This window comes from Microcaecilia unicolor, chromosome 13 (assembly GCF_901765095.1).
Source record: "Microcaecilia unicolor chromosome 13, aMicUni1.1, whole genome shotgun sequence".
In the NCBI taxonomy this organism is placed as follows: domain Eukaryota; kingdom Metazoa; phylum Chordata; class Amphibia; order Gymnophiona; family Siphonopidae; genus Microcaecilia; species Microcaecilia unicolor.
Window position 1 is genome coordinate 102541769 of NC_044043.1, and position 15141 is coordinate 102556909.

At 44.2% G+C, this 15141-nt stretch overlaps 1 protein-coding gene across 4 annotated transcripts in view; it reads right to left on the reverse strand.

Annotated features, from left to right (window-relative positions):
* IGSF21 (immunoglobin superfamily member 21) overlaps positions 1-15141 on the reverse strand; it is a 448408-nt gene that overhangs the window by 328549 nt on the left and 104718 nt on the right. For all 4 annotated transcript variants that reach the window (XM_030222239.1, XM_030222236.1, XM_030222238.1 and 1 more), the window contains exon 2: positions 5584-5696. In XM_030222239.1, coding sequence (XP_030078099.1) covers positions 5584-5696 — 113 coding nt within the window. The remainder of the gene's footprint in view (positions 1-5583; positions 5697-15141) is intronic.

Consider the following 15141-nt stretch of genomic DNA (forward strand, 5'->3'; position numbering starts at 1 on the left):
CTAAATAGTAGTAGTAGTAGTCTCTTGTAACCAGAGCTAATATTGTGATGTCATAATGCCTCAGGCCACCAATAAGAGCCAACCTCATCAGTGATGTCACAATGGCTTGATTGTCCTATACTTGGCTCACTTTTATTACATAGCTCTTTGAGCAGGGACTGTCTTTCTTCTATGTTTGTACAGCGCTGCGTACGCCTTGTAGCGCTATAGAAATGCTAAATAGTAGTAGTAGTAGTCTCTTGTAACCAGAGCTAATATTGTGATGTCATAATGCCTCAGGCCACCAATAAGAGCCAACCTCATCAGTGATGTCACAATGGCTTGATTGTCCTATACTTGGCTCACTTTTATTACATAGCTCTTTGAGCAGGGACTGTCTTTCTTCTATGTTTGTACAGCGCTGCGTACGCCTTGTAGCGCTATAGAAATGCTAAATAGTAGTAGTAGTAGTCTCTTGTAACCAGAGCTAATATTGTGATGTCATAATGCCTCAGGCCACCAATAAGAGCCAACCTCATCAGTGATGTCACAATGGCTTGATTGTCCTATACTTGGCTCACTTTTATTACATAGCTCTTTGAGCAGGGACTGTCTTTCTTCTATGTTTGTGCAGCGCTGCGTACGCCTTGTAGCGCTATAGAAATGCTAAATAGTAGTAGTAGTAGTCTCTTGTAACCAGAGCTAATATTGTGATGTCATAATGCCTCAGGCCACCAATAAGAGCCAACCTCATCAGTGATGTCACAATGGCTTGATTGTCCTATACTTGGCTCACTTTTATTACATAGCTCTTTGAGCAGGGACTGTCTTTCTTCTATGTTTGTGCAGCGCTGCGTATGCCTTGTAGCGCTATAGAAATGCTAAATAGTAGTAGTAGTAGTCTCTTGTAACCAGAGCTAATATTGTGATGTCATAATGCCTCAGGCCACCAATAAGAGCCAACCTCATCAGTGATGTCACAATGGCTTGATTGTCCTATACTTGGCTCACTTTTATTACATAGCTCTTTGAGCAGGGACTGTCTTTCTTCTATGTTTGTGCAGCGCTGCGTACGCCTTGTAGCGCTATAGAAATGCTAAATAGTAGTAGTAGTAGTCTCTTGTAACCAGAGCTAATATTGTGATGTCATAATGCCTCAGGCCACCAATAAGAGCCAACCTCATCAGTGATGTCACAATGGCTTGATTGTCCTATACTTGGCTCACTTTTATTACATAGCTCTTTGAGCAGGGACTGTCTTTCTTCTATGTTTGTACAGCGCTGCGTACGCCTTGTAGCGCTATAGAAATGCTAAATAGTAGTAGTAGTAGTCTCTTGTAATCAGAGGTGATATTGTGATGTCATAATGCCTCAGGCCACCAATAAGAGCCAACCTCATCAGTGATGTCACAATGGCTTGATTGTCCTATACTTGGCTCACTTTTATTACATAGCTCTTTGAGCAGGGACTGTCTTTCTTCTATGTTTGTACAGCGCTGCATATGCCTTGTAGCGCTATAGAAATGCTAAATAGTAGTACTAGTAACTTTATTAGAACAGAAGGCAGCAGGAACTCCTAAATATCCAAAACAGACTGTGCCGCTCCCTCCTCCCCCCCCCCCCCCCCCCCCCACCTCGTCACCCTCATTGCCTGCTGGAATGAAAGCCAGCTCAAAAATGCCCCCCAGAGAGAACTCTGTCAGACCCCCAAAAAAGAAAAGAAAAATTCCAGCAGAATACACAGTAGGAAAATTATTTCTCATATTTTCTGTGTTTTTCTTTTAGCATCTGCTACACCTTCTGAATCTTGAAAGCAGTTAGTTTAGTCTCTGATTCTCTGTAGCTTAGGAAGGGCCTCCGTCCTGCTGTTTGGGACAATATTTTGCTCTTGATTGGACTGTTTTTCAGGGAAACCAGAGTATTATTTAAAAGGCTTCTGGCTCACTCTGACCCAAAGAAATAGACATGAGGGAAGACAGCATTCACAGTCCTCGGAGGAGGGGTGTCGGTCATCACATAATGAACAGACTCGGGACAGATGATACAGACACGCCAAGGGAGGCGCATCCCAAAGAGAGATTTACCACCACGATGAGTGAGGTTTCTAGCAGCGCATCTGGGGTATACATTTAGAAAGATCTGCATTTTTTAAAAAATGTATTTTCTTACAATTGCTTGTAGTGCTCATGGTATATATCATAGCAGTTCACAATGTTAAATCATCAAGAATATAAAGGAAAAGAATATCACAAACTGATAATTTTGCTTTCTTCGATTTCTAATTCAGTTTCATGTAAAAAAAATTGATGCATCACATGGAAAGACAAATTACCAATTTGATATACAAATCATCTCCCCCTCCCAAAAATACTTCCTCCTACATCTTGTCCTGCAAGTCTATGCAGCAAATGCGGTTGTGGTTGTAGGGCAATACAGAAGACAAGTCTTGTATCTCTCTTCTCCCCTCCCCTCCCCCCCAATGGTACAACTCTCCCCCTCTCTCTTTCTCCTCATCATCCAGCATCTCTGCCTTTCTCTCCCTCCTCCCCTGTGGTCCCAGCATCTCTCCATCTCTCTCCATCCACACCATGTGGTCTAGCACCTCTCCCCCCACCCCACCCCCATGGTCCAGCATCTCTCTCTCTCTCTTTTTCCTCCGTTTCCAATCATCCAGCAACTCTCCCTTCCCATCTCTTCCCCTGTGGTCCAGCATATCTCCCTCTTTCTTGCTCCTTTCCTCTCTCCCTGCCCCACCCCTGTGGTCCAGCATCTCTGCCATTCTCATTCCCTCTACCCTCATGGCCCAGCATCTTTCCATCTAGCAAAGTAGAAGCCTAGTGGTTAGTGCAGCAGCCTGAGAACCTGGGGAACTGGGCTCAATTTCCATTGCAGCTCCATGTGAAACTGGGCAAGTCACTTAAGTACCTGTATATAATATGTAAACCACTTTAATTGTAAACACAAAAAGGCAGTATAACAAATCCCCTTTTCCTTTCCCTTCTATCTTCTCCTCACCCATGGTCCAGCATCTCTTCCTCTCTTTCTCCCCTCTCCAATCACCAAAGTATCTACCTCTATTTTCTCACTCCTCCCACTGTGGTCCAGCATATCTCCCTCTTTCTTGCCTACCCCTCTCTCTGGAAACATCATTTGTCCCTGTCTCTCTTTCCCAGCTCCATGATCCAGCATCTCTCCTTCTCTTTCACACCTCCCCTCATGATCTAGCATCTCCTTTCTCTTTTCCCACCATCCCTCATGATCTAGCATCTCTCCATCTCCCTTTTCCTCTCTGCAATGGTCAGCATCTCTCCCCTCTCATCCCTCGCTCATGGCACCATCATCACCCTTCTCTCCTATGGTCAGCATCTCTCCCCTCTCATCCCTTTCTCATGGCACCATCATCACCCTTCTCTCCTTCTCCACTCATTGCCAGTATCTTTCCTTCTCTCTTCCTCCCACACATGGTCCAGCAACTATCCCTCTCTCTTTTGCCTCCCTCTCATTATCCAGCATCTCTTCCACTCTCTTTCTCCTCCTTAATCATCCACAATCTCTGTTCTCTGTACCTTCCCATCTCATGTGATCCAGCATCTCTCTCTCTTCCCCCATCCCAGATAGATCCAGAATCTCTCCTAGTCTCTCTTTTCCCTTCTGATCTAGTATCTGTCTCTTCCCCCCTCCCTAATAGTCAATCTCTCTCGCTCTCTCTTTCTCTCTCTTCTCCCATTGCCTCAATTGTATCTCCCTCTCTTCCCTCCTCCATGGTCTGGGATTTGCCCCTCTCTTCTTCTTCATGGTCACCTCTTTCCCCTAAGGTCCACAATCTCCCCTCCCCCCCCCCCCCCGGTGGTTCAAGATTTCTCCATTTCTCTTCTCCACCTTGTGGTTCAGCATATCTTCCCCTCTCTTCTTCCACCTGATGTCCAGTATATCTCCCTCTCTCAACCCTCCAGACAATCCTTCTGTGGTCCAGAATTCTCTATCTTCTGTCCTTACTTCCTGTGGTTCAGCATATCTCCCTCTCACTTCAGCCCCACTCCATATGGTCGATGATCTCTCCCCCCCCCACCCCTCAATGGTCATCTTTACCTCTCTCTAGCCTCCAATTCCTCCCCCTATGTTCCAATATCTTTTCCCTCCCTCTTCTTCCCCATGGTCTCACAATGGGCAGTAAAGAAGAGGAGGAGAGATAATGGACCAAGAAGAGTGGAATAGAAATGGAGAGATAATGAATGAGAAGATGGGTCCTTGGAATGTCAGCATCTGAGGGCAGAGGAATGCCTATGTGACTTACTTAATGTGGGTGACAAAGGGGCTCATTTTCAAAGCACTTAGACTTACAAAGTTCCTTACTAACAAGTTCTATAGGTTACTGTATAACTTTGTAAGTCTGCTTTGAAAATATGCCTCTTAGTATCTCTGTGCATAACAGGTTCTAGAAGGAGCTGTGGCCAAGGACTGCGACTCCAACAGTTGCACTAAGTAGGGTTGAAAGGTAGGGGAAGATCCCCAAGTAGTTGTGGATGACGTTTCATGATTCTGGAGCCCAGTAAATACTGGTTCTATTGGAGCTGCTCAGCCAAAATATAAACAAACTTTTGTCTTGTGTTACCTTCCCCAACACAATATCTCAATCATCAGCGAGATCCTCTGGTATATTATAAACTACATATACAATATCTCATGTCAGCAGTGAGATGCTCTGGTGTTATGTAAACAGCATATAAGAGCAGGCAATAGAGTAAATCAATTTCAGACACAACTGATTCACAGTAAATAGGAAACATCAGTTCTCTGTGGCAGACAGAGTCCAGTCCTGAGACATCAGACTGAGTATTCAAGAGAAACGCAAGAAAACCCTTCTCAGCACCCCAACCCTCAGCCTCAGACATGGGAGTCCCACCCAACGGCCCATAAGCTGTTTGGCCTCTTTCTGTCCTTAATTGCTCCCCGTCAGTGCCGCTGAGGGGGGGGGGCAGGGGGGGACAAAATTCCCTGGGTCTGGCACCACAGTCCCACCCGCCCTCCGTCGTTGACCATCTGCCACTGGGCCGAGCCCCCTGCATTGAAATCACAGCGTCTCTCACCTCCGTGTGAAAGCGCTGCAGGCAGGACAGCAGATTGCCTCCCTTCGGGCCTTCTTCCCTCCCTCGTCTGACGTAACTTCCACAAGGGCGGGACACAGGGAGGGAAGGAGGCCCGAAGAGAAGCGATCTGCTGTCCTGCTGCCTGCAGCACTTTCACACAGAGGCGAGAGGCCCTGTGATTTCAATGCAGGGGGCCCGGCCCGGTGGCGGACTGAGGGGGAGGGAGCGGTGGTGGGGGCGCCCTTGCCCCAGGCCCAGCCCAGTCTCTCAGCGGCCCTGCTCCCCGTTACCTGTGTATCCCATTGAAACAGAAGCAGCAACAATGTAGTCTACAGCCCTGTCAATGAGGAATTCAGACATTTCTTCCCATTAAACCAGTTCCATGGCACTGATGAAATGGGATGGCTTTCTTCATGAGGTAGGGCTCACAGAGCAGACTTAAGATTTTTAAAAAAAGGAGCACTGGAGGGGGAAGCTGGGGTGGCAACAGGCACTTCCGACACTGGTAAATGCTTACCCGGTACCAGACTATTTCACGCATTCTGCCATCTGTCTTGAAGTTGCATTTCAGAGTCACGGCATCTCCTACCACCACAGGCGGGACGGACTCTATGGTCACTGTGAGGTACCCTGCCAGGACAGAAACAGGAGACCAAATTACAGAAGAGCTGTGAAATCACAAGTTCTACTGGGAGATGCTAAAATGTATTTCCTGGCCATGAAATACATTTTAGCATTGGAATGGGAGTAACTAGGGATGGCGTCATTTCCACAAATGTTCATTTGGCCATTTTTTATATCTTGGGAACAGTTACTGAGTGTGAACTATGGACCAGATTCCGAGAATGGCGTCCAAATTTGGATGTAGCGTCAATTCTAGCACTAAAATGACCTTCATAGACTAGGGCAGTGCTTCCCAAATCTGGTCCTGGAGGTACCCTAGCCAGTCAGGGTTTCAGGATACCCACAATTTTATTTATTTTTATAGCCCGCAAATACCAATACAGTTCAATGTAGGTTACAAAATGAAAGAATGAACAACATTCAGATAACACAATACCACAATGAATATTCAGGGGAGAGATTTGCATGATATTTACATGCACTGCATGCAAATCCATCTCATGAATATTCATTGTGGATATACTGGAAACCTGACTGGCTGGGGAGCTTCCGGGACCAGGTTTGGGAACCACAGGACTAGTGCTTAGCATGGATTCCCACACACAACTTTGTGAAGGAGAACTCACGCCTGCTGAAACCTGGTGTAAATCCTGGCACACAAGTTGGATGTATAACCTCAGTATTCTACAACACTGAGCTGAAATGTTTGCAATGCCCCTCCCATGGCCACACCCCCCTGTGGGTTGAATGCGCTGATGCTATAGAATAGTGAGTAGGCCAAATATTTGTGCAAATCAAAATTTATGCCAATTAACTCCATTTATTGATTGTTGACATCTACTAATTTGCATGTGAATCTGCCCTGTGCACCCAAATAGAACCCAGAGATATGCTCTCATGCACAATGGTTCACACCTGCATGATAAGTCATAAATGTGTAATGGATGCCCTCTTTGCAAAAGTGGTCATATTTTTCTGTTCATTTCTATTTGATAAGAACATGCAACAACATGTCACAGACATGTCCCATATCATTGCAAACCAATGCCTACCCTCTAGAAATATCCCTGCTTTACAGGAGTCTTCAGGAGAGCAACACCAATATGGAAGGTAAACAACAACAAGATCAGAGATGTCCACTCTTCATCCTGCCTATAGCAATGCAACGTTCCCGAGTAACGCTACACAACATAAGTTTATTTTTATAGCCCACAATGCTTTGCGGTTCAATGCTGGTTACAAACAATAAATCTGAACAATCCAGAAATACAAAGTTACATGGATACAAAAGCTAGCAATCATTTCCTATTAAAATTCAAAAACAAAATGAGTCTTTAAGCAAATGTCCTAGCTTGATGCCTGCACTTTTAAAGAAGAAATATCTTTACCCACTTTGGCAGACTAGTAAGATATTAAAGAATTTATCATTTTCTTCCTTGTGTTTCCCTTAAAAGACGGAAATGAAAACAGATTAGATGATCAGGTCTTACACATTAAAATGGACAAAACAAAATTTGTTAGATATGAAGGAACAATCTCTATATAGAACGTAGAGACTGGAATTGAGACGCCCAGGTTGGGATGTGCTCAATTTTGGTGACATTTTGGAAAAGGCTCTACAGTCACAGAGTGAACATGAATTTGTCAGCACTGAGGAGCCATTTTACACTATAAAACGGGAAGAATTCAATGGAGGAAACTCTGCAACTTATACATTGTAATCAGCCATTTTGAAGGCCTATACATCCGAATACTGCTTAGTAAATATAAAGGGGGGATTAAGGTGGAGACCTCCCTTCATCCCTCCTTTTCAAAAACCTATATGTGCCAGGAAGCAGCTATAAATCCACGTGGCAATGTGGTCCTATGAAATGGAGAATACAGGAATAGATTTGCAGCTCACCCAGACCATGCTCAAACCATGTCCCCCAACATACTCCCTAGCAAGGTCTATGAATGACCATCTACATGATTACATTTGCCTTCAGTTTCAGTAGCTCCTTCAGAATTGACCTGTTGCACTGTCTTTTTCCGTCTTACCGGTTTCCTCTAGAATTCTCCCCCCAAATACTTGCAGCTTGTTTAAATGTAAAGCCGGGCTCAAAACTCATCTGTTCTCCTTGGTTTTTGGTGCATGACCAGACTGTGCTTTACTTTCCTTAGCTTCTTGCTCTGTGTTGATGACAATAGTTTTGTGTCATCTGCAAATTTAATCACCTCACTGGTCATCCTGTGTTTGCCTCCCCGACACTATGGGGTTCAATTGCGGGGCACTTGCATAGGTTACTACGTAACTTTGTAAGTCTACGTGCTTTGAAAATATACCCGCCACATCTATCCCCTTCCTATCATTCTCTGCCTTTTTACTCCTTTTCCCCCTTCTGTGATTTGCTTTAGTGTTTCTGAATATTTTATTTATTGTGAACCATTTAGCTGTTTTATGAAAAGTATATTAAAATTAATAAACCCTAAACCATAAATTGAGCCATTTCTAAAAATCATCATTTATTAAAATGAGGATGTCATTTCAACATATAAATTGTTAATAAGGCTTTGAAAAATAACCCCATTACATCCTACACAACATTGTATTTCCAGAGAGGTGCTCTTAGACTACCCACTAAAATATTTGTTCTTGGGAATAGAGGGGTTGATACCCAAATAGAAAGGATTAGAGAAATGGAAACTGAAATCTGGCTAGGAGTGGGTAGAGAGGCAAAGAAGAGAGAAATGGGAAAAACGTGAAAGGGAAGGATCAGCTTCAGAAACAGTGAAGACGACAAGAGGCGAGAGCTATAGCAGTGGTTCCGGACATAGCCGGTAAGTGGCCACTATCAGAACCATGGTGAACGGTTCACTTTGCTCTTATGTATGGGAGGTGGGGTTTGGATGGGATAAAAGCATCTGCCATACTGAGAGCGAGAGGGTGGTCTTTAATTGCCTGAACCCCTGCCTGTAAACGTGGAGTTGAGGGGAGAAACAGGGGCTGCTACTACCAACTAATCTCTGCTGAGGAGCAGAGATTGCACTGAGGAGGCTCCAGGGAAGGAAGACAGAATACTGCCCCCCCCCCCCCAAAAAAAAAAACAAACAAACAAGAACAAAAAACAGTAGAACAGGAAGAGAGGCCTGTTTGGACCAGAGTTCAATGAGAGCGACCACACCTCGGGGGGGGGGGGGGGGGGGGGAGAAGAAGGATAGACAAGGAGATCCAGTCCTGGATACAGTCCTGCAGCTGGTGGGGGGGGGGGGGGGTTATTGGGATGTTTGCCTGGCAAGGAAGTGGACAAGCTGCAGCCCCAGGTTTTCCTGCCAGCTGGGATGAGCTAGAGAGATAGGAGCCAAGTGGACATTGAGTGAGACTAAATCTGAGAGATTACCATCTGTTTAATGCCCCATGATTACCCCCCCCCACCCCCCCCCCCCAGGGAATGAGAGTTAATGACTGTTTAAATTGACCGGTTGCTGAAAGTTCCTGTTATCAGATCTACACTGGTTGCTGGTAAATGCCAGGATTATTTTTAAAGTATCCTGTCTTGTTTTTAAGTCATGACATGGTTTGACTTTTGTCATTTAAATGACCTTCTCCATTGCTCCTCTGTCCAATTAATTTTGAAATTAAAAAATACAATACTCTATTTCCTCCAGTTTGTTGTCTCGTTTCTAAGAAAAATCATGAAAGATCTTACACTTATCAGGCAGCTAATTATTGGAGAATTGTTGCTAATGAGCTAAGATTGGATTACTCCTATATGTCTTTTCATAAGAGCCTTAAGATCTTTCTACTTACCAAATATATTTTTTTATTTATTTTTTATTACATTTGTACCCCGCGCTTTCCCACTCATGGCAGGCTGGCTCAATGTGGCTTACATGGGGCAATGGAGGGTTAAGTGATATATATCTGAGTGATGATTGACTACATAATTGGTTAGATAACACTTGATATTAGATTGTAATGGCTATAATGTGACTGTATTGTAAATGTATTCTATTGTAAACTACTTCAGAACCTGTGGGAATTTAGCGGTATAGAAGAATCTGATTAGATTAGAGTTTGCTATTAGTAAAATTCACTGTTTATTAAAAACAACCTTTGGAGCGAGAATAAATTCTTTTGTGGACTATGTTCAAGCAACAAAGATGGTGGCAACCCCCCCCCCCCCTGCCTATCAAGATTTAGCCCCAGCTCAATAAAGACATTGTTTTTTGCATGCCATGGTCCAGGTGTCTAACCCAAGTGCTTAGCCGGCATCCAGGACTGTCTTGAGCATGACCAGGGTTATATATGGAAATTAAATCCAATGTAGGAGCTCTCTCCAAAATCTCCAATGCCATCCAACTTCCCTTTCCCTCTCACAGCACATCCTTCAGGTCAATCATGATCTCTTTACTATTCTTGATACCCATGAACCCCTCTACCTCTCATATCTCACACTTCAAATCTGATCCCTGGTTTTTGTTGGCTCTTAAACTTCTCTGCTCCTTTCTTCATTCAGCAGTGGCCTTAACATCTTCTGAAAACCCAGCATGCGTGGCCATGTAGCATGGTTTCTACCCCCAACCTTCACTCAGCTTAGCTAAGGAAGCCTAACTGCAACCTGAACTCAGTTCTGTGCAGGGCAGGCAGACTGAGACATATGGGAAAAAGTTATCACTGTACAAGGTTTTCCCTCAGCGGCACTTAGGGAACAAGGCAATTATATCTTAATTGTGCCCTTAACACTTGCAAAGCTTGCCTGCCAGCCCTGTCTAATAAGTGGACCTCCTGGGGCGTGTGACCTGTCCAATGCAGCACATTCTGTTCTGTTTTCTAAACCACCAGCTTCTGATCTTTTTCTCATGCCCGCTGTGCTGGTGGTCCATCAGGGAATTCAGGAGCTGCCTGCAGCACTTTTCTTAAAGCTCATCGCTTTCCACTGATGTATTGCATATTGCGTTCCACTCCACTTCTTATTAATATAGACTTCCGATGTTCTTCATTCCTACATCTAAACCTTCATCTCATGGATATGCTCAGCTTGTCCCTTTTTGGATATCATCTCAGATTGTACAGGTGCTAAGAATGTAAAAAGAATTGAAGCGGTGCAAAGAAAAGCTACGCAAATGGAATAGGATTTGTGTTACAAGACATATGAGGAGAGACTTGCTGACCTGAACATGTATACTCTGGAGGAAAGGAGAAATGGGTGATATGATATAGACGTTCAAATATTTGAAAGGTATTAATCTGCAAACGAACCTTTTCCGGAGATGGGAAGGTAGTAGAACTAGAGGGCATGATATGAGGTTGAAGGGGGGCAGACTCAAGAAAAATGTCAAGAAGTATTTTTTCACAGAGAGAGTGGTGGATACTTGGAATGCCCTCCCGTGGGAGGTAGTGGAGATGAAATCGGTAACGGAATTCAAAAGTGCATGGGATAAACATAAAGGAATCCTGTTCAGAAGGAATGGATCCTCAGAAGCTTAGCGGCGATTGGGTGGCAGAGCCGGTGGTGGGAGGCGGGGCTAGTTCTGGGCAAGACATCTACGGTCTGTGCCCTGAAAATGGCAGCTACAAATCAAGGTAAGGTATACACAAAAAGTAGCACATATGAGTTTATCTTGTTGGGCAGGCTGGATGGACCGTGCAGGTCTTTTTCTGCCATCATCTACTATGTTACTATCCTGCTTATTTTCAAAGGAGAGGGGCAGCCATCTTCTGACACAAATCAGGAGATGGCCGGCCTTCTCCTAAAGCCGGCCAAATCAGTATAATCGAAAGCCAATTTTGGCCAGTCTCTACTGCTTTCCGTCGCAGGGCCGGCCAAAGTTCAAGGGGGGGGGGGCGTGTCAGCAGTGTACCGAAGGCGGGACGGGGGCGTGGTTAACAGATGGCCGGCCTAGGCTGATAATGGAAAAAAGAAGGCCAGCCCTGACGAGCATTTGGATGGCTTTACATGGTCTCTTTTTGTTCACAAAACAATCTTGAAAAGGTGTCCAAACTGACCAGATGACCACTGGAGGGAATCGGGGATCATCTCCCCTTACTCCCCCAGTGGTCACCAACCTCCTCCCACCCAAAAAAAAAAAATTAAAACATTTTTTTGCCAGCCTCAAATGTCATACCCAACTCCATGACAGCGGTATGCAGGTCCCTGGAGCAGTTTTAGTGGGTACTGCAGTGCACTTCAGGCAGGCGGACCCAGGCCCATCCTCCCCTACCTGTTACACTTGTGGTGGTAAATGGGAGCCTTCCAAAACCCACCAGAAGCCCACTGTACCCACATGTAGGTGCCCCCCTTCATCCCTAAGGGCTATGGTAGTGTTGTACAGTTGTGGGGAGTGGGTTTTGGGGGGCTCAACACCCAAGGTAAGGGAGCTATGCACATGGGATCATTTTGTGAAGTCCACTGCAGTGCCCCCTAGGGTGCCCAGTTGGTGTCCTGGCATGTGAGGGGGACCAGTGCACTACAAATGCTGGCACCTCCCATGACCAAATGGCTTGGATTTGGCCGGGTTTGAGATGGCCACCATTAGTTTCCATTATCGGCAAAAACCAATGGCGGCCATCTCCAACACCGGCGATCTCTAAGGGCGGCCCAAATGTTGAGATTTGGCCGTCCCCAACCGTATTATCAAAATGAAAGATGGCCGGCCATCTTGTTTCGATAATACAGTCGGGTACGCCGCTTAACGGAGCCGTCATTAGAGATGGCCGCCCTTATAGATGACCGGCCCCGTTCGATTATGCCCCTCCATGTTACAGGAGCCTGCCCAACACTTTCATTCTACATAGGAGCAGTTGAAATATTTGGGTTCAATACAACACCAAATCTAGAAATCCCCATATACATTTGTTAAATAGAAACATTGAAAATAACAGCAGATAAAGACCATATGGTCTATCCAGTCTGCCCATCTACTCCAGCTACTAATTAGTAGCATATCCTTCCTCATCTTCCATATCAGCACAGAGCACTCCAAAGGAGGTCTCAACAGTGACATATACAGAGGCACTATCCCCTTTTTCCTGCTGACCATTCATAAGAACATAAGCGTTACCATACTGGGACTGATCGAAGGTCCATCAAGCCCAGTATCTTGTTTCCAACATTGGGCAATCCAGTTCACAAGTACCTAGAAATAAGCAGTGGATTTTCCCATGCCCATCTTAATAAGGGCTTATGGACTTCTTTTAGGAAATTATCCAAACCTTTTTTTAAAATCTTGCAAAGCTAACTGCTTTTACCACATTCTCTGGCAACGAATTCCAGAGTTTAATTACACATTGAGTGAAGAAATATTTTCTCTGGTTTGTTTTAATTTACTACTTAGTAGCTTCATTGAGTGCCCCCTAATCCTAGTATTTTTGGAAAGAGTAAACAAGCAATTCACCTCCACCCATTCCACTTCACTCATTATTTTATAGACCTCTATCATATCTCCCCCCTCAGCCATCTCTTCTCCAAGCTGAAGAGCTCTAGCCACTTTAGCCTTTCATAGGGAAGTTGTCCCATCGCCTTTATCATTTTTATTGCCCTTTTCTGTACCTTTTCTAATTCCGCTATAGCTTTGAGATTTGGTGACTACAATTTGAGGTGCAGTCGCACCATGGAGCATTACAAAGGCATTATAACAATCACATTTTTGTTTTACTTTCCTTTCCTAATAATACGTAACAGTCTCCCAATCTCGTATGGTCCTCTTATAATTTTTCACAATCCTCTTGCGATTTAACAACTTTGAATAACTTTTGTGTCTTCAGCAAATTTAGTTACCTCACTAGTTACTTCCATCTCTAGATCATTTATAAATATGTTAAAAAGCAGCAGTCTCAGCACAGACTCCTGGGGAACTCCACTATCTACCCTTCTCCATTGTGATAGCATATTTTGCAACAGGGTAGAAACCCTGGAAGTTGTGGATAACATGAGAAGGGATCTAGTAAAGCTTGAAGAGTGTCCCAAAATTTGGCAATTAAGGTTTAATGCCCCTTCACCCAAGCATCCTTCTGGTTTTTGCTGTCACCTTTTTTTCCTTCTTTGGCTACCTTAAGATCATCAGATATGATCACTCCTGGTCCCATTCCTCTTTCATGTGCTATAATGCACTGACCCTCACGTTTTTGAAACCCAAATGCATGACCCTCCATACCTTAGCTGCCTTCTGGATGGGACTCCCTGGTTATCTTTTGTCGCTTACCATACCCTACTCCCCGGCCCATACCCTGCGCTCAATAAAGGATGATCGGAAATGGGAATGAGTGAGGTGATTAAATTTACTGATGATACAAAACTGAGTTCTTACACTGCATATGGATTGTGAAAAGTTGCAGAAGACCTTAGGAAACTGGAAGACTGGTCATCCAAATGGCAGATGAGATTTAAAGTGTATGAGTGCAAAATGATGTACGTTGGGAAGAATAATCCAAATTATTATTTGATGCTAGATTCCTCCCTAGGCATCAACACCCAAGAAAAAGATCAAGGTGTCATCGTAGATAATATGCTGAAATCTTCTGCCCTGTGTGTGGCGGTGTCCAAAAAAGCAAACAGGAGGCTAGGAATTATTAGGAAAGGGATGCAAAATAAGACCAAGAATATTATAATGCCTCTGTATCGCTCCATGGTATGACCATACCTTGGAGTATTGAATTCAATTCTGGTCACCATATCTCAAAAAAGATCTAGTGGAATTAGAAAAGGTTCAAAGAAGAGCAACTAAAATGATAAAGGGGCTGAAACTCCTCCCATATGAAGAAAGGCTATAGAGGTTTGGGATCTTAGAGACGGCTGGGGGGGGGGGGGGGGAATATGATTGAGGTCTACAAAATCCTGAGTGGTGTAAAATGGGTAAAAGTGAATCAATTTTGTACTCTTTCAAAAAGTACAAAGACTTGGGGGGAGAGAACACTCAATGAAATTACATGGAAAACAAATAGGAGGAAATAGTTTTACTGTGGGTTTAAAAAAAAAAGTTTGGACAAGTTCTTGGAGGAAAAGTCCATAGCCTGCTATTGAGATAGACATGGGGAAAGGCACTGATCATATGGATGGGCAGACTGGATAGAGCATATGGTCTTTATCTGCCTTCTGTTTCTATGTTATGAAAAAATAAACTGCTCAGAACTGAGAAGCTTTTTGTCTACCCCCTCTCCTCCATTCCCCAGAGCCTCTGTACTCTTAAAAAATAGAGACTGCTGGTCTTTTATCAGCATGAACTTAGCCCCTTGTGTAGCAGACAGGCTGCAAATTAACAAACCTGTTTTGTTATTCCGAGGGTTTGTTTTAGCTCAAAGAATTTACCTGACAAGTCATACATCAATGGGCAGGTCGTCTCTTAATTCAAGGCTATTGCCAACAACCATTACAAAGAGACAGGGCCGCAGTTCAACTTTCTGTTTTGTTTCTAGTCTGTACATGTGTTTCCTCAAAGAATTTGTTGGAAGATGACAAATGTTAGGAATTTC